Source organism: Centroberyx gerrardi, chromosome 8 (assembly GCF_048128805.1).
Source record: "Centroberyx gerrardi isolate f3 chromosome 8, fCenGer3.hap1.cur.20231027, whole genome shotgun sequence".
Classification (NCBI taxonomy): Eukaryota; Metazoa; Chordata; class Actinopteri; order Beryciformes; family Berycidae; genus Centroberyx; species Centroberyx gerrardi.
Genome location: NC_136004.1, coordinates 4,271,018 through 4,294,560, shown reverse-complemented (window position 1 = coordinate 4,294,560; position 23,543 = coordinate 4,271,018). Strand labels below are relative to the sequence as shown.

General features: G+C 39.8%; 1 protein-coding gene across 1 annotated transcript; it reads left to right on the top strand.

Annotated features, from left to right (window-relative positions):
- Window positions 1-9,251: 9,251 nt before the first annotated feature.
- Window positions 9,252-20,070, top strand: LOC139915065 (folylpolyglutamate synthase, mitochondrial-like). The gene is made up of 15 exons (XM_078285341.1): window positions 9,252-9,263; window positions 10,080-10,208; window positions 11,222-11,275; window positions 11,378-11,442; window positions 13,122-13,236; window positions 13,886-13,963; window positions 14,125-14,186; window positions 14,283-14,385; window positions 15,097-15,174; window positions 16,430-16,590; window positions 16,977-17,026; window positions 17,567-17,728; window positions 18,909-18,973; window positions 19,073-19,146; window positions 19,716-20,070. Exons 1-15 carry the CDS (start codon window positions 9,252-9,254, stop codon window positions 20,068-20,070), a joined length of 1,563 nt encoding a protein of 520 aa, XP_078141467.1.
- Window positions 20,071-23,543: the final 3,473 nt, after the last annotated feature.

Genomic DNA, 23,543 nt, shown 5'->3' with positions numbered 1-23,543 from the left:
TATGGATGTAAATTGAGAGGTTGCATGTAAATTGAGAAAAGCAATGGGCCTAGAGCTGAGCCCTGTGGTAGATACAAAGTCCACATTACAATACTCTGAGGTCATATTGTTATGGAAGATGAAATGGGTACTTTCTAATAGATAGGACCTAAACTACGAAAGCACCAAATCCTGCAACACCAATGTAGTGTTCAAGACGATCTATGTGTTATGGATGCTGAGATCGAGTAGGAATAGCACTGAGATTGAATAAGAATCAATAGGAAGCAGGATCATTGACCACTTTTTTATTAGTATCAGTAGTAGTAATAATAGCAGTAGCAATAGTTCTATCAGCAGCAGCAGCAATAGCAGTAATTGTAGTAGTAGTACTAGTAGCTTCAATGGAGATTTTTAGTGTCACATGATCTAAATGCTGTTTCAGCACTTTGCACACCCTGAACACCCTGAAATGAGGAAGCCTGTTTGGTTTTGGGTTCGGAGGCTGAGACGGGATAATAGCCTCATTAAAGACTCTGGCATCCAGACTCTTATACAACATAGCTTAGGGCATCGGGGTGTATATGTTGTTGTGAGAGGCCACTTTCCATCTTAAAAAGCACACAGGAGTTCTGTAAGACCTCCAGGTAAACATATTGAGATTCACACATCATTAGACACATATTAGGACATATAAGATCATAGTTCATCATTATTTTATCTATAGCGGATTTAAGAAATGCTTTACCCAACCTAACTCTTGATGAGTAGATGATATATATTTTAATTAACCAATGCATTGCTGCATCAATAATCATACATTATGGCTCCGAAGTCAATCTTAATAGTCACAATGCATGCATTGGAGCAACCCCATAGACTGACTGGGATATAAGCATCTATACTGTATAAGCCCTAAATAGCAATGTACACATTATGCTCAATGAGATTCCTGTTTACCAGCCAGGGGCCCAAATAATGATGCAGCCGCTATAGAAAGCCATTCTGGTGAAAATGAGGCCCTATAACATTAAGGCAAGAAGCTGGCATCCATTGATGTGGCATGTTGGAGATGCAATTACCACATATTTGGTTTAACTGCATAGTGGAATTTGACAATTAAACTTTGGGGTGAATGTGAAAAGAAACTCATTAAGCTACAACTGTTTTCTTTCCAAATACTCATCTAAAGCTTATCTCTAGGATATCATTCACTTAAATGTAAGAATAATCCCCATGAGCAAGGCAATACAATGCATCTAAACTCAATTTATTTAACATAATTACCCACCTTTTAGGCTGATATGAATCTTTAGGATACAAAAATAATACTATACAAAATAGCACACAATGTCAGACTGTACTAAGTTTCAGGAAAGTAGGGTATTTTGAAGAAAATTAATGATTTTGTGAATATTGTTGATTGTTTGCCTTACAATGATCACCAACTGGAGGTCATAGTTTTCCCACATTTTTATTTACCACTTCATCACTAATTACAATTGCCAGTTTAATGAGCAAATCATAAAAGTAGATATAAACAAAACATACCAACCTCATTGGATTAAACTCACCAGTATAGTACATATTGTTTGCATTTCACCATTTGAGAAAAAGTTCAAATGAGCGGATGAAACTAGGCCAAGTTTGGTTGAATGTCATCTGCTTTGCATATGAGGAAAATGCCTTTAGCAGGTTTGCAGCTCTCGGCATTTCTCCATCTCAAAGTACTTGACATGTCAAAAGCATTCTCAGACTCCAATAAAGAACACCCTGTAATTTACCACATATGTAATTTAGCAGTTGTTTGTCATGTTCAGGCAGTGCTATTACTGTACTATAATTGTCCTATAGCTTTTATCGAACACACTGCCAAGCATTAAAAGGTGGGCAGTGGTGGCCTAAAGGTTAGAGAAGCGAGCTTATGACCGGAAGGTCGTCGGTTCAATCCCCCGGAACCGGCAGGATAAATCTGGGTGGGGAAAGTGAAAAGCAGCGCTTGCCTCTCCCTCATTACCACCACTGAGGTGCCCTTGAGCAAGGCCCTTAACCCCAACCGCTCCAGTGGAGCTGCTCAGTGGCCAGCAGATCAGACTGTGGCTGTACTGGTCAGCTTCCAGGTGTGAATGTGTGAATGTGATCAGGGCGTTCCTGAAAAAGAGAGCATTGCTCTCAGTGAAACTCCCCTGAATAAATAAAGGTGAAAAAAAAAAAAAAAAAAAGGTCAGTATAGTCCAAACTACGGAAGCCGAGAACGGCCGTGCTTGCAATAATTTTTTTAATGCCGTGATTATTTTTTTAATGCCGTTATCTCGAGATCACAAGTTAATTATGTCGTTATCTCGAGATAACAAAGCTCGTTTTCTTGTGATAACGGGTTGATTATCTCGTTATCTCGAGATAACAAGCTCGTTTTCTCAAGATAACGAGATAATTAACTCGTGATCTCGAGATAACGGCATTAAAAAAAATAATTGCAAGCACGGCCGTTCTCGGCTGCCGTACAAATCAGAATGTTTGTAAACAAACAGATTGGCTATACTTCCGGGTGGATAACTCGCACCTGTCAGCAGCAGAAATCGTTCGTTTTAAGCAGCGGTAAATACGAGTCAACTAAACAAAACATTAGCGATTATGCCGAAATCGGGTTGTGTTTGGGGCTGTAATGCCAAATATAGCTTGGTACAAAATGGATTAGGTTTAGGCTTTTTCCGTTTCAAAGCAACCTAACGGAATCGGTGGATACAGATAATAGTTTACAGGCCGTCTGCATCTACAGAACTGGGGACAGGCTGGCAGCAACCACTCATGACCGGGTTTTGCGGCAGGCATTTTCTTACAGGTCAGTAATAAAAATGATAAACGTCGCTGTTGGTTAGCATAACGTGCAAGCTTGCTAGAGAGACAGTAATACAGTCTCTCGGTTTTGCTAGTCTCGTTCGGGTCTAGCACAGCAGTAGCCCCGTTGTGACTGGCACTGCACTGCCAGTCCCAAGGCGTTCCATTAAAAACCGTTCGGGTAAAATCTTTCACTTCATGTAGGTAAGATTTCCTGACCGAAATTTTGCCAACATGATAAGCTTTCTGAAATCCTTGAGCCCTTTTCTGTTACACGAGTAAAACATATTGTCAAAGTGCCACAAATGTTTTATCCGCACGGTTTTTAATGGACCGCGGTTCTAGCGCAGCACAAGTAGCACAACACACGCAGTGGTTTGTGATCTGGGTTTGCTATCATACCCTGCTTTACAGTCAAGATGCTTTACAATCGAGTCTGAAAGTAAATAACGAACAGTCCACAGTTTCTACTATAAAGCAAAACACTAAAGAATGACTGGTTTGAGGTTGCTTTGTTAGATCAGCACTTGAATTTGAACTTCTGCTCACTGAATCACACTAACAGCCTACTTTGTGTCACTGGCTGTCACTGTTTGGCTATATAACATAATATAAAATAAAAACAGAAAGTTATGGTTAATTTGTATATGTGGCCAAAACAGAACTTTTAAGCATTTCTAAACATTTTGGTAAAATATAGTAGTTTGTGGACACATGCTTAAATAGGCTATATATTTACGTTATGTTAGGTTATACACTAACAAATATCAACAGCAACGACATCAGGAACGTCTCGTTTTCAGTGGACAGCCAGAACTACATAATGTCTGTGTTTCTAATCACCTGAGCTTAAAAAGGGGTCTTATAGGGGTTAAATAACACGAAAAATACTGTAGCGCCGATTGCAGCACCACCGACATTATCCACCCGGAAGTAAGTTCTTTGTTGTTGTGACGTCACGCTGATATGGCCTATAGTCTGTTTCTACAGAACACACACACACACACACACATATGAAGACAGCAGGAACAAGAGTGCATTTGCTTGTTCACATCCAACTTCCACTCTCCTGTCAGTGGTCACTGACGACGACTGACACCCGCTTTACATGGGGAGGGACAGTGGTAATTACTGACTCTGCTGGTAGCATGTGTTGAATAAATGCCCATTAATTTCCCCATTAACCAACTCCTCATGAACAACTAACTGCATGAACCTAACCAGTAATGTTTTAATAGATAAGGTTATAAACTGCAACCTACAGTAAAGGTAATTGCAATAAAACATTAACTCAGTAACCCTGTAACTCAATTTCATCTTCAGCAGCTAGCAAGTGATTATAGTCATTAAAAGACAAGTGTTTTAGATGGAATTGGAATCGCTGTGATGTTGGTTTTAATGTACTTCCTAATAAAATTATATATAAAATTCCCTATGCAGAAGTCAAGCCTTTTCTCACGGAACTTGACCTGATTGCTTCTCTCCCCATAACCTTTAAAGGATGTGACTATAAACTGTTTCTGTAAAATGTAAATAGATAACATGGAGAAGCATGGAGGTGCAATGAACAGAGCAATAAAGACATGTCGTTAAAAGCCACCACAAATACAATTAGGCCTTGCAATCAATTTTCAATTTAATAATGCAACACATTAGAATGTAGAATGCAGTTAAAGAGGTCAACCAATAACATTTTTGATGATATTTAAAACCGATAAGATTGAATTTGTTGTGTTCTTAACCTCTGAAACAACAGAGGGTAATACCAAGCCTTACAGCCTGTGCTTCCAGACAGATGAGACGGCACCTCTCTCTGTCCTTGGGTAAATTCCAGCAACAAATACCTGTACAGTTTCCTTTGCAGAGTATGGAAATACCCCAAAAACTCTTTATACCTGAGAATGGAAGCTAATGAAACCTGTAAACCCTCATCCCTTCTCGTCTTTGCCATAATGTCAGCAAGCCACACAGCTTTCATGTGATGGCAATAATGACCAAAACAGAGACCATCCAGGAACAATTTCACACACTGACACTGTTCACTGGTCATGCTTGTGTGACCAATTGTCTCCGGTTCTGCTTACTAGCCCAAGTACTGCACAGGAGCCGGGATGGATGGAGCATTTACAGTGGTTTATTCTGTAATAGTGGGACACACACACAACCACAATCGTTTGGCATTAATGGAAAGTTGGTCTGCTATTCGCTCCAGCTTGAGCCACAGCATGAGAATCCTACTCTGCTGTCTTTTACTTTTACATTGTGACCGTATAGTGGTACATTGATTATATATTAAAAAAAAGATAACTTAAAAAAAATAAAAATATTTTAACTGTACAGATATTTTATATTATCTATCTATGTAATAGTGTCAATATAATAGTGCAATACTATTAATACTATTACATACAACTACTATAACAATATCCAGTACTACATTCTTATAACATAAACATACAATTCTTGCATTAAAGTCGAGATGAAACGGCATTTCGAGAGTATCTAACTTCCGTATCGTGACGTATTTCCGAGTGAAACAGGAAAGACAGGCGGGACATAACGTTGGGAGGAATTTGATTTGAACGTTGAAAAGTGGGTGTGTCATAACACCCGAAGACACACCGAAGTACCATGCTGTTGCTAGCTAGCTAACTAATGAATCTTAGCCTCTTAGCTCTGTGCGCTAAAAGTTGAAGATTGATTGATGGGTGGATGTCATGATATAATTGGTTGAAATTAGTTACGGGCATGCTTACGTAAGCACACGGCATATTTTGTTTTACAGGAAGAAAACATGATTGAATTTTGATATAAGAATACAATGAAATTGATTTTTGGTTTTTTTTTTGGCATCTATTGTTAAATAGGTGCAGAGTATGACCGGGGATGTGATCTAAAAGGGTTAAAAAGGCATTTTTCATTTCATCTCGTCTTTAAAACAAAAGCATACATATCCCTGACTCTAAATGCTCCGTTTTACAAGGAAACAATACATTTGCTTTGCTGCCACCTTCTGGTGGTTACCGAAAATAACAGGCACGTAATACGTGCAAGTCTTGGCAGTCTTCACAAAAGGATTTTCACCCAATTAACTGGCGATCTTCATAACATATAATACAGCACTTCACATTTTAACATATGAACATACCTGTAATAGTGGGACACACACACAACCACAATCGGTTGGCATTAATGGAAAGCTGGTCTGCTATTCGCTCCAGCTTGAGCTAAAAGACAAGGTTGCACATTAATAGACTATCACATGTGTGCTTCAGAGCTAGTTAGCGGCTAGCCAAAATGCGACATGTTACCATACTTTCAATCAGCAAATGTGCACGTAGCGACAGAACTGCGAAACGACTTGCATTGTATATAAAAAAGAACACAAACGGTAAATGCTGACAGCTTCCACACATCGTATGACAATGCAAATCACTTTTATAGATCAATTTAGATCTGAGCGGGCGGGAGACCAACACAGCATGAGAATCCTACTCTGCTGTGGGTCACCCACAATGCCCTGCATATAATACAAAACACAAGCCTTGGATTTCCGCTATGCACTTTCATTAGAAAATAAAAATGAAGAGAGAAATTATGGTTGGTGGTCCCAAATTAAACAGGAATTGAAATATATACATAAATTATTTATTCATACTGTTACACTTGCAGGTTATAGAAGGTAACATGCACACACAACTTCACACATCAATCTCACTTCTGCATAAGACACCAAGGTCCAAGGCATAGGTTTACTTTGGCAAGTGGTAGGGACAAATCAGTAGGGTGCCTTAAGGTTGTCCCTCAAAAATGTTATTATTCTTTAAACACGTTTACTGAAATTCTACACAACTTCCTATGCCTATTTAGTCCTCTTGAACACAATAAAAGTTGGATAATTACCAGTCCAAACACATATACACATTTGAATAATTTATTTAAATTAAGCAGCAGTCCTCCAATCACTACAACACTATACAAGCCCTCAATCACAAGTCTCCAATCTCTAACACTGGCACCAACACTCCCTCCATTGAGGATGACCCTGCCTGCACCAATGTCTATTTGTATGGCCCAAATACACCTGCACCAGTTTGTCCAGCTTGTCCTGATGGACATGTTCATGTTTCCCCTCTCTGTGATCATAATGTTACCTGAGCCTCAGCTGTAGGAGACCTGCTGCCTGCCCCTGTGCTGCTGCTCCACCCTTCATCCTGGATCTGAAATTTACATTGATTTATCTGAGTGACTTCAAGCAATCACGCTTACATGAAGAGAAAATATAGCTATGGGCCGTTGTGAAAGGGAAGAACAGAAATAAATCTCCTCAACAACGGACTGTACTGACCAGAAACAGATTTACACCACTTCGGCAAGAGCCTGGATCTCCAGCTGCTAACCTGGCTAATCCCCCGTCCTCGCACAGCCTGGTAAGGACTGTACATTACTCAAATAGCAACAGGCCACAGAGAAAGCAAGCCACAGGGCCCGAAACTCTGATTGTGGGTGATTTTGGAATTAATAATGTCAAAGACATAAACAGTAAGAATACTAAAATAGATGGATTCCCTGCTAAACAGTTCTGGCCCCTTCTGTCACCGCTGCTCTTCAAAGTAATATCACCATAATATAATTTCACCAATGTGTTAAATATCAGTTTTCAGTCTATTTTTGTGGCCTCATTCAAATTAATGGGTAGTAAAAATCTGAATGCTACAAACTCGTCCAGCTGCATCTGATCTTGGTGATTAGTTTATATTCTGGTTTTCAGTGCCAAATAACCCCCATGTTAAAACTAAGTGGAATATTGCTTTAAGTGGACTTTTCATGTTCCTCAGAACGGTTCAAGAGGCAGCTGTTCTCTTTTGTCTTATTGCATAGTGCAATGTATTAATAGGATATGTGATGTTGAGCTGTGGCAGATAGTCATGTCTCTGATGGCCTAAGTGTGTAGAGCCTGTGTGTATTTAGGTTTTGTTTGTTTTTTTGGTCTGGATCTCTGTGTTTTGTGTACAGGGTGGCTACTTGGGATCAATACAGTTTATCTATCTGTTGAACATTTGCCAAGCAGCCAACTATCTTCACAGCCCTTTGACCATCGACCATGAATAGTTAACTAGTTATGCTATGATCACATAGGATGCTATTTTGAACATGCCCGTGACTTTTTTCAGTTGTTTTCAATGGTTTAGTTGCAGCAGGCGTGCGTCTCCTCCAAACTATGCGTCTTGCGTTTTGGGAGCTGCCCTGGACTCCAAGTTGAACATGTCTCAACTTTAGCTGAGCCACATATTATGTCAATGGTCAATGTGAAAACAGCTGTTGAAGTGGACTCCATTTCCTCCATTTCAGAATGGGCTCCTCATCCTCTTCTGCAAGCGCATCCATTTTTATTTGTAACCACGTTATCCCCTTTGTTACTTCAGGTTAGCTAGCTAAAGCGCATTTTATATACTTAATAATATATATAATAATAAAATAGCGTCTCTCTGCACGTAAACTGACGCTATTTGACGTGTTTTTGGGGCTGAAAAGGGTCTCCGCGTAGTTGTTGGGTACCTGCCAAAAATCTCAACTTCTTATCGAGTCTACGCAGAGTCGTACACTCTGATTGGTTGATCATAGGGGCAATTAGGGGTGATCAAGCTCCAACTGCTCCAACACATCCCATTTCTTCAGCTGCATTGCTATAGTCGCGTCCATTTTTGTTTTTACCGGTGATTGTTGTCACGTCTGCTTCCTATTCCTCTCTTCTTCTAGCTTTTGTTTTGGTGTGCTACAATTTCTTTTAAACACTGCCACCCTGTGTACGAGATTTCAATGACATGCTATGCGCACATCAAAACATAAGTATAAAAACTTATGTGCCGCCAAGTTCTTCACATCCGCGCTTTACATTACGTTTACATTACGTTCAAATGTGCTTAACGCTCAAATAGTTTGCAAGTCCAACTTTGTGCTGCATTGCAACGAGATAAGGGCATAAGCAAAGTTTAAATGTAAAATGATGTATTGTTATTGAGAGTATTGTTTCATTGGAATAGAGTTGTTGGTTCAGATAATGACCTTTCTGGCAAAAAAGGTGAGGTGGCAAATTATGTTGAATTGACTGTTTTAATTTGTGCAAAAAAAATCATAAGTTTACTAAAACATTTTACCCTTCCTCATTAATTGATCATGGAGGTGCGTAAAATGTCACCCTATCCTGGATTATTACACATTTGACATAAAATTCAAGCTATTCTGAACACACCGGCATGCAGTTAAAATGTATGGCCACTGTGTCTAAAAATCTATAGATTTTCACTGAGTCAACTAAAGTAAACTAATCACTAGACAGAGGGTCTGAAAAACCAGCATGAGACCATGTTGCAGACCGACCATCTCACAGCAACCAACTGACCTTCTGACTGAAAGGTTTTTACAAAAGACTAATGGATTATGAGGTAACTATTTTGAATTATACTTTCTCTTGCATTTCAACAAAACCATTTTACCAAGTCATTTAGTCTAGTATTGACTTGTTTTCTGAAATAATGCCAATGCCATGAGATATTTCCAATTGTTTCCAATGCAAATCAACCTGTTTAAACAATTTTCCTGAATTAAGTGTCATTTTCCTGATACCAGTGGAATGATACCTGATTCTGCCTTGTTTCAGGATATCAGCTGAAACTATAGTGAAACTGCATTGGACACGTGGAATTCTCTCACTGACAGAATTTTTCACTTGCTTTAAGAAAAAAACAAAGATTTTAAAACTGAATGTGAGACTTAAAATGGACATTTTTGCAGTATTGTCCCACTGTAGCTATGTCTCTTTCATGTACTAATAGCCCTCTGACAGCACAGGTTTATGAGGCTGTAAACTGGCAGAAATCTTGTGCAAACAACTGGTGTGAAGGGGGGAAAAAAAGGAGTGGAACCCGATCGCACCAGTTCCATATCGGTCTCTCCTGCGCTCGGCCAGTCACAATGTCGCCGACAGATTTTATTATATAGGCTCGTCCTGCATGAAATTTACATTTAACCAGTTTTCGTGCAACAGTAGCAATAAGCTGTTAATTTATTGATAAGGCTTTACTACCATGATACTGGGTCTACCTGGCATTTTGAAGAGGACCAAAATAAGTTTTCAAGTGGGTATTATTATACATAAAAGGTTATACAAACCTTTTAATGTATAATAACTTGGCTACATTTTCAGCTCTTGAAAAGGTTATTCTGTGTGTGTGTGTGTATGTGTGTGTGTGTGTGCTCAGGGAGCTGTCTGTGTCCTAAACAGCTTGCAGAATAATGCCGCTGTGTTGGAGCGGCAGCGTGGACATCAGGAGGATCCAAGTCTGCAGCTCCAGGCTATGCAGGGATTCCTCCATCGGACAGGCATTACTGTAAGTAGAAACACAACAATATCAATAGGCAATTATTCTCCACGAGTAGCTGAATTTTTTTTGAATGATCTTTTTGATTCATGCACTTCGGAGCACTCTTGCTGTGCAGGTGGACACAAACGGACTCTCTATCTTCTATTGCTGTGGCAAGGACCAGAGATTGTAGTGATTCATTGTAGTTTTATTTTTGCAAACATTTTCTCGGAGGCAGAGCTGCTCTGGAGGCAGAAATAATCTCATTGGTTGAGTTAAACCTCAGTGGGTGAAGCCAAAGAACCACAGTTTTTAAGAGCACAAGTTAGCTAACTGACAAACTTGAATGGCAAAGAAGGAACTCTAGTGAAAATATAAATAAATAAAATATGAATGTTAAATGTCAGCATGCTAGCTAATTAGCTTACATAGATAGCTGTAGTTTAGCTAGTTTGAACTTGGAAGGTTAGTTAGGCGCTAGGCTAGCTAGCTAACCTAGAAAACTTAGTGTGGTTAGATTGCGTATTTTCAGTGAGTAACAGCGCTATAGGCTTCATAATATTAGCTTCCTCCTCTCTTAACGTCTTGTCTTTTTCACTGGGCTTCAGTCTTATGTTACTTAGCCAGAATCAGTGGTTCTTTGGCCCCGCCCATTGAATTAACTCAAAAGTGAGCAGCATCCAAATAGATCCAATAGATGCAGGGACTTTGCTATGTTGCTTGGTATTTATGGAACTGACGCCCTTGTTAATTTGATAGATATTTCATTCACTAGAAGTTAAGACAATAAGACAATTTAGCCTATATGATTGACTATTCTAATCATAGTTTTCCCATTTATTAGTTATCCCCACCTACAGCAGAGACAGTTATGCAGTTCTAAATTAAATCATATTTAACAACCACAAATCCACTCAGCTGCATGGTTCCTGGGACAAAAAAAAAAAAATCAAATTGCTGCTTTAATGTATATTGATGAAAACTTGTGGGAACCTCTGCACTATTGAATTTTGTTACTTGCTTCACTTGGACGTCTTCAGGTGGATGAGCTGGACAAACTCAACATAATCCACGTGACAGGAACCAAAGGAAAGGTATGTAACAGTAGAAAACAGTGTACTGCTGGTAAGAAATTCAATATTGAAACACTGCTATGAATAAATAATAAAATGCTATTTTCATTCTTTTTACCCCAGGGATCAACCTGTGCATTCACTGAGAGAATCCTCAGGAGTTATGGCTTTCGAACTGGATTCTACAGGTATTACCAATAAAAAAAAGGACTGACATTGTATATAACCTAAAAGAACCAAAGTAATCTTATAATACATTTTAGAGGGATAGAATATCACAGCAAAATTACCTATCCCTACTGAAATATTATGTTATGTTAGGTTATATTATATTATATTATATTATATTATAGTGGTACCATAGCAAAAATACCATTAAATGAGATAAGGTTCCTATTAACTCACAATTGTACACCACAGACACATTGAAAGTAACTATAGTAATAGGACTACTATAGAGATACCATACGAGATAAAAAAAAAACAACAAAAAAACTTAAAGTACCATAAGATCATCATAAATTCACTATTGAGTACCACAGGCACACTGTAACTCCCATTAGTCCTGAGGGAAATTTGTATTGCACATAATAGGACCCATTGCAACTACATTACAATCCATTATATACATTATATTGTAGTTCACATAGAAACCATATCATTGGAGGAGCATAATAACATCTTAAATTCGGCAGTGAAACACTAACAGGTTTCAATATGTCTCTTCAGCTTGTAGTCCAATGCTGGACTTTGCCTTGCTGGTTTGCTCTCTAGGTAATTAATGGTTAACCAATACTGCTGTTACAACCATGCTGACCCTTCTAAAAGATAATCACATTGCAAGAGTTTATCTGTGGTTAGTTTTGGGTAGGAATAGTAATGTTTCTAGTCGTTAAATTCCAAAGTGTGTGCGCTTTTTAAAAGATGTGCCATTTGCAAAACATCTTTGGGACTAATAGTTTTGTAATCCTTATTAAGAGAGGGGAAAACAACACATAGCCTACAGCAGGATTTTGTGACAAAGTGGTACCACAATATGAAATGATGCTCTGATGCAACCATTCAGGAGATTGATTGGGTGGAAAGCAGATTGCAGTAGGGGTGGGTGACCTATTCTTTTGGTCCACTGTTTCTCCTGCGTTTGTTTAGTTAGGAAGTTAGGGTAGTTACATGTATTTAGGTTTATTTTCTTTTGCAAGGTATGTTAGGCTGTCCTCCCCATTTAGGAGGACAGCCTAACATATTATAGCAAATATGTTAGGCTTTGATATTATAGCAAAGGCTCACCCTGAAGCCTATAGTTTCCTCTTGTGAAATGGTGTGGTAAATCAATAAGTAATTTATAGTAATTGTTATAATTAAGAATAATTTGCGAACTGTGTTTTGGGAGCTGGTGATTGTGGATCACTCTCTTTTAATGTTGCACCTTTAGTCTCCCAGACTGGGTGTAACAGCTATTATTCATGTTTTCTCTTGCATCTGTATGTTGTAGGGAAGGAGTCTATAGAAAACTGAGATAAAAAAAACACAAGATTACACAGAAAACCCTACAGTGTTGGCTGAGACAGCGCATGCTACTTCTTCTGCGATATTTTTGCATGTCCTTCAGACATGGGTCAAATAATACTTGGCAATACTTCTTAGGATTTGTTTTAACCTTCTTGGGGTACCCGATAGGTGAGGCTCACTGCATCACGACCCTTAGTGCTTATGAAACCCTTTCATAACCCATTGGATAAATTCAAAAATGCATAGTGCTCTTGCTAAACACAAGGCTGTCTTTTTTGATCTCCTTAAAAGATGACATTTTGGTGATGTTTTACCTGACAGCAGTAAAATACTCTGACCACAGCCTTTCTACCCTCAGCTCTCCACACTTGGTTCATGTCAGAGAGAGAATACGCATCAATGGACGGCCGATCAGCAAGGAGCTTTTCACCAAGTACTTCTGGGAGGCGTATGAGCGGTTAGAGGTCACAAAGGTAGGCATTGCAATGATAGTATTAACGCTGATTATTAAAGCAGATGCGGCAAAAGCGAAAAATCAAGTTTCAGCCACATCTAAAAATCTGTTATTCAAATAACTCATTTGACCAAAATGTCAGATTGAACCTTATTCATCCAAAGTGTCCACCTCATACTAATCTTGCATAGCTATAGCCACACGTCAAACAACGGAGGTCTGTTGAAAATTTCCTCATACTTACGAGACCTTGCTGAGCCAAAGGCAGCACTGATTGGCTCTGAGTTTGAAATAGGATTCTTGCAAAAGTGGCACTTCTGGTTTGTTTTTCTGCCCAGGTAGAACAAGTTTCCATAGGTACAATAGCTACAATGCCAGGTACTTTGCGAGTAGCCTACAAAGCCTAGCAAAGTGCAACTTCCTTTTCCTTCCTATGACAGTAAACAAGTGAGCACCAGTGCCATGCTCTGAACTAGCCAAATGTGACCGGTTTAAATGATGATGACAGTCCACAGCGTCGCTGCCCTTTTCTAACCAACTACTGCTGGTTAATGGTTCTCCAGACCTCCGTCGCTTGAGCCGGAGGTGTGGCTACGTGAGATTATAACCTCATATGACCTCAGTGACCTCTTCCTACTAATAATCATTGTATTTCCATGAATCCACAGGACGTCCATGGAGGCAGTATGCCCTTCTATTTCCAATTCCTGACCGTGCTGGCCTTCCATGTCTTCCTGCAGGAGAGGGTGAGGCTCTTACATACATACCAATGTCCCCCATCTCAGCATGCCATGCATACCTCACAAAGCCATATCCCAACATACCCCACCACTACACACACACACGCATACACGCACTCCGACCCTAAGGCTGAAACCATCCTCACGGGCATTTTTGCGTAAGACAGGTGGATTTAGCGGTGTTTGAAGTTGGGATTGGAGGGCAATATGACTGCACAAACATAATCAGGTAAAGTTCCGTAAAGATTCAGAAAGCAATGCATTGGATTGTTCTATGTTTATGTAATTGCTACAGTAGTCGTCCAACACTGTTTTTGGTCCATAGGAAGCCATGGGTGTGTGGGATTTCGTCCCTTGGTATCGATCACTCCAGTTTGCTTGGAGACACCATGGAGAAGATAGCTTGGCAGAAGGCCGGCATTTTCAAGGTAAAAAAAATATATATATATATATAATTGATCTCTCCCAACTAAAACAGCCACAGGAGTACATTTTGACTGAAATTCTGAGCAATTTTTAAAGCTTCTACATTTAGCATTTTAATAATAAATAATTTTAACATTTTAACAATAAATGACACATTCATTTTGAGACTTTAGTATAATAACTGAGACCAGAGAAGATTAGCAGCCTCTATACCGGCTTCTACACTGCATTTTTACACGGTGTGTCACTGGGTCGGATTTGGCAGGAAATCTGCTGGATTGCTTTACGGCACAAAACAGGAAGAGGGCGCTGTTCTTCCAGAGCAAATGGAGCTAAAGCTTTCAGAGTTTCTGGCAGCAGATGGTGGAAGGAGTGGACGGCCAATGGAAAAATCACTTCCAACATGGAGGGGGGACAGGAAGCAACGGGGTTTATGGGAAATCTTAATTTTGAGAAACTCCAGCACTAACAATGCCACTGGCGTGAGATAGAGGCTACCAATCATCTCCACCATGCTCTCATATGTTTACTCTAATTATACCAAGGTATCACAGTCAATTTGGCAATGATACATTGATGTTTAAAATGCTACACGCTGCACCTTTAATCATAAAATAGCAGAGCAAAGCAACAACTTACAACAGCAAACATGAAGACAAATGACAGTTGTGTTATTTGTATTGTAATGTATTGATGCCTGCCTCTGTCTGTAGCCAGGCGTCCCAGCATTCACCGTCAGACAGCCACCCAGCCCTCTGAGAGTCCTGCAGGACAGAGCTGAAGAGATTGGGGTGAGGATGATGATGGTGTCTAGCCTTCGATTGGCTCTAGCTGAAAAGAGCAGAAAGTTGATTGGTAGTGTCTCTACGAAACCAAACCCCATAATTTTATCCCTGAAATGTCCTTAATTTTGTCATTACATAAACATTTATTATCCATTAAAAATGACATAGCTTTAATAAAGTAAGGTTAGTATCATTTATGGATTTATTCATGGATTGGTTCGTGGAGACACTAGAAATTAAGGGATTTTTTATGCCTTTTGTGCAGGTTTACAGGGTTATTAATAAGTTATTAATGGAAAGATCCTGTCTCCCTGAATTTTACATTAAATTAGAAAGTAAGCAGTCAAACATTAAGATGGTATTTAAAGTGGTTTTGATGGGGTCTCCTCCATTAATAACTCCCTTAACTCATTTTAAGTGTTGTGACTCTTTTCATTTTAATGTGCATAAGATATGGATACAAAATCCTCACCAACCTAGATTTATACGAAAGTTAAAATATAAAGTATGTTTGTATAAGGAAGTGGAAATTCAGCTGTACATAATCTTATAAAACAAATCCATTAATTTCCTCTGTGGTCCTCTAACATACAAGACAGGCCAAAAATACAAGACAGTACGGATAAGACAAGCAAAAAAAACACTGGACATACTGTACATTCAAATACATAATTAAAGTCGAGGATAGAGATGCTTTTACTGAGTTTCTGTGTGTTTCTTCGGTTTTGGTTGCTGCTTTCAATGAAAAAGGAGTTCCCAGGCACTTTCCAAGTAAAAAAAAAAAATTGCATGACTGGCTCAGAGTTATTACCACTAGAAAGGCTAATGGTTTTTGGGGTCTAAGAGAAGTCGGGCAAGGAGGCAAATGTCCTTGCGTGATTTTGAACATTTGTATAGAAAGTGGGTCCAAGACAAGTCATGGAGGGACATTTTAAATCGGAGATAATTCAATCCTACAATTCAAAACAGCCGTCAACTGAAGGCAGCTTGGATCTCAGGGTTAAAAACCAACTGCATTGCGACTCAGCCATGCTGTGGCCTCCATCAAAGAGTCGCACACCAAACTGCAGCAAGAACTCCAGTTGGAGTATGGTTTTAATGTTCTTTTGAATTAGCCATGCAATAAAGGCTTTTTTAATTTCTTTTTTACTTGAAGAGTGACTTGGAACTTCTTCTTTCTCACGTACTTTCAGTTGAACGGGCTCAATTTGAGGTGGTGCTATTAGTAATAACAAGGTCTGTCTTTTGTATTTTTACCCAGTGTCCTCTGTGGGTTTGTCCGGAGCTGGATGAGTATGAGGCTGTAGCTGGTCCTGTGTGTCTGGGCCTGGCAGGAGAACACCAACGCTTGAACGCTTCGCTGGCCCTGCAGCTCAGCTCTAGCTGGCTACAACACCAGCAGGCGGAGGAGAAAGGTGGTGGGTACATTTGAATCATTGAATTTCAAAGTGCTGTATATCCAAAATCTGAAACAAAGGCATGGGCATCAGTTGGTTGGCGGCAAGGTGTGGCACTCGCTATACGTTTGCCGAAGCGAGTCTCAATTTGATCTTGTAGTTTTTATCATTATAATGGAGAGCAAAGATCATGCAAAAATCACCAGAAATCTATTTGGAATGTTGCTCTTTTGTCAATTAGGGACTTAAACACCCACTATCCTTCCCAAAGTACTGTAATATTTCTTTCATTTTCTGGTATCAATCATATCATGTATTCTCATTCTTTAGTGTGGAACATTGTCTGTGTATTGTGAAAACCTTACAGATGTGACTCCTTGCAAATGGCCTCCTCTCTGCAGCGGGGCACAGACTGGGCTCCCAGGCAGCAGCTTTCCAGCCCAGCACAGCAATGCTTAAAGGCGAGTTTAAATCCTTGCACATGCAGTCAGAGTTTACTATTTGCATCGGAAAATGCTTGACTCTGCTCTTACCCAGCAAACATTTTGACTTTGAATAGATTTGAGTCGATGGCTTGCAACAACATTGAAAATCAGTGTAAATACAGCTCCAAAATGAAAGTTACATAGTTGTCCATACCTGCTACATGCATTGTTTTGTGAAATTAGGACCTAAATATCTTTCTGATATCAGCTCAAAACAGTTTCCAAAACTGTTTTAATATGAATTTTAACCATACCATAATATCTGATGGTGAAAATGTTGTGCTTTTTGGGGTTTTCATTAACCTTCACCATCCATCAAATGCTTGCTGGGGTGGTGTTTTATTCTTTGTTTTTCTCTCCATGTGCAAATTTTCTGTTTTAAAACAGTAATGTGGATGCTGGAGTCCACTCAATTCCCATCTTAGCGATAAGATGGACTTGACACCTGACTTGAGACTTGAAGCAACTGTACATAAAAGTACTGAAATGTCTCTTTCTCCCTCTCCCCTCCTCCAGGTCTGCAGGAGACAGAGTGGTTGGGACGAAGCCAGACGGTGAGGCGGGGTCCTGTGACATATTACCTAGATGGAGCCCACACCGCGGCCAGCATGCAGGCCTGCATCCGCTGGTTCATACAGGAGACGCTACAGGGAAACCAGACTCGGTACGAGAGCACCAGCTTCAGTGGAGTTAGCCCAAACCGCCTTAAGATGGCACTGCAATTCTTTTGCATTTACTTGAGTCCAAACGTAACCCATTCAAAACCTTGGAGGAAAACTTGACCACATACTGTCTCGTCAAAAGACAGGATCTGATGTGATGGCTTCCTCCTTGAGTAGATACAAAACAAATAGATGTGGAAAATGCACACTGAAAAGTTTAGTTTTGTTGTTAAAATCTACTGATTCTGAATGTTCAGAATCACCATTTGTCTTTCAAAATAAGAGTGATACGCAGACCAAACATGCAAATCCTAATATGCAAGGCTACAATGCTGTACCTTACAAAGCTATTTATTGGGTTAACTGTATTTGTTCTGCTTTATATATACTGTATATCTAAACTGAGGTCCCATCAGGTTCAGGCATTGATGCCAAACTCAAGGCTGAACAGTTATTATAAGGACAGGCTGCCTGCGTTGTGCCCAAATTTGTATCCCCTAGAAAATTGTGTTTCATCTCGATTACATCCTAGGGAAGAAAATAAGAAAAATCACTTCAAGTTTGTGGATTGTTTTCCTAGTGCTGGCTTTTCAAACGGTAAAACAACATTTTAAAATAATTACAGAGATTATACACTGCAAAAACTGACTTATTAAGTTATTTTATCTTGTATCCAGACTTATCAAGCTTATTTTAGGATGTTTTTTAGTGAAATCATCTTACTGCACTAGCAGATAATTTTACCGATTTCAACAAATTTGACTTTTTGTCAGGAGAATGTAACTTGTTTCAGGACATTTCTTTGGTAAAAGTGAAATTGTCTTGGAGAAAGTTTCTTGTTTCAAGATTTTCTTCATTGTTTTATGATGATTTCTTGAAAGAAGTCATATTGGCATGAATCAAGTGAAATTTACTGAAACCAGAAAGATTATCTGGCAGTGCAGTGAGAGAATTTGACTAAAACTATCACAAAATAAGCTTAGTAGGTCTGGAAACAAGATAAAATCACTTGACAACTTGCCATTTTTTTGCAGTGTAAGGATTGAAAGTAGTCTACCGAAAGTAACCTACCTAATCCTAACAAGGATACACCGCCAGGGCAACACATTTTTAGGGGAAACATTTTGGCACAACACTTGACTAACAGAATAACAGAGTGCATTTTCTCCTCTGTCTCTCTAACAGTGGCCCTGGAGTCAAAATCCTGCTGTTCAACACAACAGGAGAGAGGGACTCTGTTGCCTTGCTCAAACTTCTAGTGGTGAGTACAACAGACTGTTGTTTTCATGATGTTTGTGTTCAAATACTGCCGTCATTGTAATGCAAATACTGTATGACAGCCTCTCTGTGTGACTTGCAGCCCTGCCAGTTTGACTATGCAGTGTTCTGCCCCAATATAACTGAAACACCTACAAACAATACAGGTGAGATAAGGTGACTTTGTCGTTGTCGATGTATGTCTATTTGAATTAATCTAATACTGAGAATAAACTTTACATCAACACCCCTTTTCAAAACAGCTTTATGAAATGTTGTACAGACTATAATAAAATGTAACAGTGGCCAGATCCACAGTCTTAGTTATGAAATTTCATAGTTGGCTACTCAAATATGCCTGATTTCATGTCATGGAATTGTGTGTGTCTGGATTTTTTAAGTAATTTAGCAGGCACTCCCATCTAAAGTGACTTGCAGTGAGTGAATAGGTAGGGATTCAGTGTCTTACACACTGCATTTGGACTCACTGGTTGATATAAGATGAACAATAGAAATGGCAGACATGAATGCAAATAAAAATAGAGAAGCTTGTGACCGGAAAGTCATCGGTTCACGTGTGGATGGGGAAAGTGAAACTCATTTTGTTCAGATAACTTTCCCTTGATAAATAAAAGATTCAAAAAATATTACACCAGGGATCAAGTGTTCTTTGCAGAGAAATGTCTCTCCCATGTCTTGTCTTCCTTTGCTTTGCTGCTGCTGGTCTCTCCCGCAGCCCACTGCAGCATCAGTGTGTCTGTGCAGCACATGTTGGCTCGCTGCATAGAAAACCAGAGCAGCTGGCAGAGCCTGAACGCCACAGAGACGCTACAGTACCGCCGCCGCCGCCTGGTGACCGACCCTAGAAGTCGCACCCTGGTTTTCCCCTGCATCCTCAGCGCCCTCCAGTGGATCAGCCAGGGAAAAGACCCCCGTATCACCGTCCCTGTTGCCTCGAGGAAGTCCAACATTGTCTCACTTGGGTCCACTGAGTCTGCTAAAACCCTGAGAGAGGCGGGCCGCATCTCTGTCCTGGTGGCTGGTAGTCTGTACCTGGTGGGAGGGGTGCTGAAACATCTGGAGCCTTCACTGGACTCATAGTGGATCATAAATAAGGATGAAAAATCACTAGAATAACCCTATAACACACTACAAACTCCTTACAGTGACTTACATTTCTGTTGGGACTTAGTATGTAATATGCAATATAAATTCCTATAGGGGTTTATGAATTTGTGGTATTCAACAATGAGTTTATAGTGATCTTATAATATTCCTTTAATATTCCTATAGGGACTTATAGTGTGTCTGTGGTACTCAGCAGTGAGTTTATAGTGACCTTATTCTTTATGGTTTTACAGTTGTGCTGTGATATGTGTACAGTATATTTGTGTAGTATCCTATTAGAGGATTACTAAAGCTCATTTTCAGGAAGTGACTATCAAAGGCTTTCTATATGTGAGTTTTGGATTTAAGGGTTTATTTATATGTTTGCAAAAAGCTGGAGGGATTCTCCCTACTCAGAGCCAGTAGTGACTGAGCACTTTCAATATGTTGTAAAACCACTTCAGGGATGTCTATAAAAACTGTCAATGCTTTCAAAGTCTCTGACCGTGTGACTGTTGATGCTTTGACTGTAAATTAAGATGTGTCAACGCCTCAATTTACCCAGCACAAAACACTCATTCATCATGATAATATGTATTAAAGTTTAGATGAATTTCTGTGAACAAGTCAAGTAACTCTTAAATGTTCTTTTTGAGCTTAAATGCTTTCTAATTTATGTGCTGTTGCAAATATCTAGGTATACAACGTGAGCATTTTACTTAACTTTCACAGATTATTTCCAGTTTTAAGAATTTTGAGTATTAGCCCTCCACTTAAAACAAATGCTATCCAATGACATCATCAAATTGCAGTGAAATGGTTGAAAGAAAAGGTTATGGACAGTAATGCTTCTTGTCCCTTAAGCATCTATGTTATATTTTCAGAATTCTTGATGTTTAACACAAGTACAAAGTAACTATTAATTTATTTTCAACAATCAGAACCTGTGCAATTTGAGGATGTCATAGCGTTGCATTTTCTGTGATGCTGGGAGCTCATAAATCAAAAAAACAAATGAAAAAATCTTATTTTTATGATGAAAATATCTACTTTTGTGAAATAACAACTTCAAAGACAATGAGTATAATTTCCCATCAACCAAACTAAAGTTATGGTAATGCCTCATGACAACATTTAAATGGCCAATCGGGATGGGAAGCGACAAATGGGGCAAAATCAATGTGGATCACATACTGGACAGTAAGGTACATGTTGTCAAAATATGGTTCATCATAATTGATGGCAAAAATAGAGAACAATTGTGTCGCTGTGTGGCGAAGCTGTTGGAAAGTCTGTGCTGTAACAGAAAAATCTTGGTTCCTTCTCCACAATTGACATGTTTTCTGTGCAGGGGTGCAGTGGAGGGTAAAACCACCTCAGTTTACCCACCTTTGTATTTGCAAGATTGTGTCCTTTTATGTACCTTAAGAAAGGTGCATAACAACTGCCATGAACTGTACAGCCACTGACCTATAATACTCTAACATTGCTGGACCAAAACAGAAAAACATGTCTGCCTTGTCTGTCTGCAGACCCCCTCTGTGAATTCCCTGTAATGTCACCGCTAAGCTTACAGACAGACACAATCTTAAGAGCTACATGGAATGCAATATTTTGCCATTAGATTTACCTTCAAAATATTACTGGAGGAAGTTCGCTCCAATCCCCTTAGCTCCGCTCAATCCCTTTCATTACTTGAGCATTTGAGCGGGCCTCCTTCAGGCCAGGTTTGGGCGATAAAGGGTTAACGGGGATGTTTTGGAGGGTTGCGGGGCCCACTGGGGGGCCACTGGGGGGACCGCTGTCTCTTTGGCTTATTAGCCCCTAATCAAGATTACTCCAGACAGGAGGCCAACAGATTGAGGCTTGACAATCTCTTTATACCATACAGAGAATATATCATTAGTGCTTGAGGTCAGTTGTTTTTCTAAACGGCGGACATTCTCATGTTGAGCTTAGAGATTTAGCCATACATCCTCCCAGTATATTGGAAACAAAAGTATGTTGTACACTACAGTGGGTTTCAGACCGGTGTGACGATGACATTTTAAGAACAACCAAAAGAGCAGAATAGCTAGAAACAGGTAGAGCCGTGGTTAGATGAAAAGGCCCCAGTTGGTCCGTAAGTCACATCTGATCGTGCTTAATCAGGTATTAGAGACAGCCAGAATAATTAGTGAAGTCACAACAGGGATTTGCTTTCGCGAGCCACTGTCAGGCAACCCCATTTCTCCTTCGGTGAGAAACTTTGGGGATTTGGTCAGGTATCTTACGCCGCTGCTCCTTAAGATGCTTGAACATCCTAGATTCCTCTTACGGGGACTCCCAGGATCGGGACTAATTCCCCTTGGAGGAGGCAAACTGCAGCTCTGTAGTTATCATCGTCGTTTATCGAGTCTCTACTTGTCAGGCTGCTGCAGTACAACTCTGCTTTTATTTAAAATGTATTTATGCAGGGATGTTTTGCTGAGTAATATGCTCTTATTCAGCGACGTCCTGACTGACATTCATACAGTTCCACATTCACCCTGGGTGGTGGTAATCTCGTAGAATCTCGTTTTGTCTCTATCTTTGGTGTTAAATGCTCATTGTTGTGGTGTTTTTTATTTTGTCTCCATCCTTGGTGCTCAGCACTCATTGCTGTGGTGTTGCTGCACTACACTTCCCAGAGATCACCTGCCAATGTGTCCAGTACTGTGACGTCTTGTTGGATTTTCTGTCGATGAAGTTTCTGTAGGTGGCGCTCTTTTCTCTGCTTGGGGGTTCGGACTGGCAACTTTCCAGCCACGAGACAGTTTAAAAAAATACAAAGAAAGAAAGAAAAATTTAAATGTTGTTTACGCCAGAGTTCAACAGTTGTGGATGCACATGGAGGTGAGAAAAATGAACGGTGGATTGGCTGCTAAATGGAGTTTGAATGCCTCCCCGTCTTAGTTCTAGCAGCATTCTTTGTTGACAGAGTTAAAAGGAGGGGGAGGGGGTGAATTTAGGGGTCACAAGGCAATTGGACCTCTTTGAGATGCCATTGTTGTTTAAGGTCAGACAGGAATGGATGTCAAGTTGTGGGGGAGAGGTTCTCTGTGAGTGCGGTGTGTGTGTGTGTGTGTGTGTGACCAGTACGAGATGGACTACCCACAGCAAATCTCCTGTCTGGAACTTTATAAGGAGCCTCATAAATTACAAAACTCCCCCATACCTCCCCATTCTGAGGATGTTGGGAAATGTTAGCTGGGACTTTTTCTGTTGAAAATACAGACAGAGGCCATCAACACCATCTCTTCAAAACCCAGTGCCACCTGCTATTCTGACTTTTGCATACAGTTGTGGTACAGGCAGTTGTGGTTTAAGTGTTAATAGATGCCCCCTCAGTGGGAAATGATGGACTGTCATAAACCTCAATTACCATTCAATGGCAGAATTAGCCTGGGCCGCCTATTACTAGCCCAATCCTGCTCTTCCCACCGCTT

Bases quoted from the DNA above. Each gene is read 5' to 3' on its own strand.
- LOC139915065 (XM_078285341.1), top strand. The intron at 13,237-13,885 runs GTAGGCATTGCA...ATGAATCCACAG, and splicing joins AGCGGTTAGAGGTCACAAAG to GACGTCCATGGAGGCAGTAT. The intron at 15,175-16,429 runs GTGAGGATGATG...ATTTTTACCCAG, and splicing joins ACAGAGCTGAAGAGATTGGG to TGTCCTCTGTGGGTTTGTCC.